Here is a 1,471-nt window from a genome sequence, read left to right on the forward strand (position 1 = left end):
GCTACTCATTAACAATGAGACTATATATTTCTATGGTTTATTTATGTGGTTCTTTCCTTGAAACAAATCCATCAGGTCCTATCTTCATATAGAAATTAAAAGTTCTACATCCAACACACGTGATCAACATAAAATAAACAAAATCTTATAATACAAACATGTCTTAGAATTTTCAAAACATTATAATTGTCATTAGATTTACGATAAACCTTTCTTTAAAGATTTCTGCTACTGTCTGATATTCATAACTATAAAGATATAATGAACAAAATTACACTACTCAATAATATGTTTATTTTTGTGGTTCTTTCGTTGAAACAAATCCAAGTGGTCTTATTTTCATCTCAGTTTTCTTCAGAGAATATTTATGTCCTTTCCAATGATACCAATTAATACCAACAGCGGATTCTTCATGTGGTCCCCCCAGATATAAACCGTTTAAATTAGAGTGATGACATTCATTATACCACCAGCTACCTTTGTAGGTCGTGGCACAGTTCTTCACCCATTTATCATTATCTCTGTCCCTCGTGGAAAACATCATGTTATTATGGATTGAAAGTGAGTCCCTTGTTTTTAGGCGCAATAAGAATATCATCAAAACGTTGACTCACGAAACCCGATTGTTGCGTCAGAATTTTAGGTCATGTAATGTATGCTTTACTCAGATATTTTTATAAAATATGTGTTTGTATTCTTCTGTTGATTATTAAAATCTACTTTTATTTTTACTTTCTTTAAGAAATGATTCTCACAAAAACCAAACATTAGTTCTTAGAATCCTTTTATCTGTTCTAAACCCTCAGATATTTCTCAAAAACATTGTACACCCTGTTAAAGATAATGTACTTTAGTACCATTTATCATTGGTAAGAACAGATAAAAGGATTCTCTGAGGGTTTTAAATGGTACTAAAGTACATTATCTTTAACAGGGTGTACAATGTTTTTGAGGAATATTTATTGGTAGATAGCGATAAATAAATGTATATCATGACAAGTTATATTTATAATTTGTTTAATCTACGGAATGAAACTTCTCACCTGCGTCACCCTTGTACGTTTTATAACTCATTTTATACAGTTCTCTTTCACTTCGCACAAAGAACTCATCGTATTCTGCATATCTTTGACCACCTTCCATATCTTCTAAATCGATTCGAAGTACCATATTGTTTTGATTGGTTAAAGCGAATATGATGTCATTTCCTAGAATATGGAATATACAAAAATATAGATGTATTATGTATGAAAAGTATCAACATTACAAGAAATATTCTAAATTTGTATTAATTGTTTTTGATTTTTATTTAATAAATAACTTTACAATAGTTTTAAAAGAAAAAAAAAGGAATACCTAACCAAAATTCTCTAGTTAGATTTCCAAATCCAGATTTGTAACGAGTCCACGTTTGGTAAAAGTCCTCAACCGGGTCTCCAAAATCGCCCCTTCTTTGAATTAACTAATAAAA

The 1,471-nt window shown here is 30.0% G+C and overlaps 1 protein-coding gene across 1 annotated transcript; it reads right to left on the minus strand.

Moving 5' to 3' along the window:
• Positions 1-11: 11 nt before the first annotated feature.
• On the minus strand, positions 12-1,459 carry LOC106477852 (techylectin-5B-like; the record flags this gene model as incomplete). Its single annotated transcript, XM_022381289.1, has 3 exons — positions 12-570; positions 1,044-1,208; positions 1,357-1,459. Coding segments are annotated over 3 exons (546 nt in total), but the record flags the coding sequence as incomplete, so codon positions are not given.
• Positions 1,460-1,471: the final 12 nt, after the last annotated feature.

Source organism: Limulus polyphemus, unplaced genomic scaffold (genome assembly GCF_000517525.1).
Source record: "Limulus polyphemus unplaced genomic scaffold, Limulus_polyphemus-2.1.2 Scaffold85918, whole genome shotgun sequence".
NCBI lineage: Eukaryota > Metazoa > Arthropoda > Merostomata > Xiphosura > Limulidae > Limulus > Limulus polyphemus.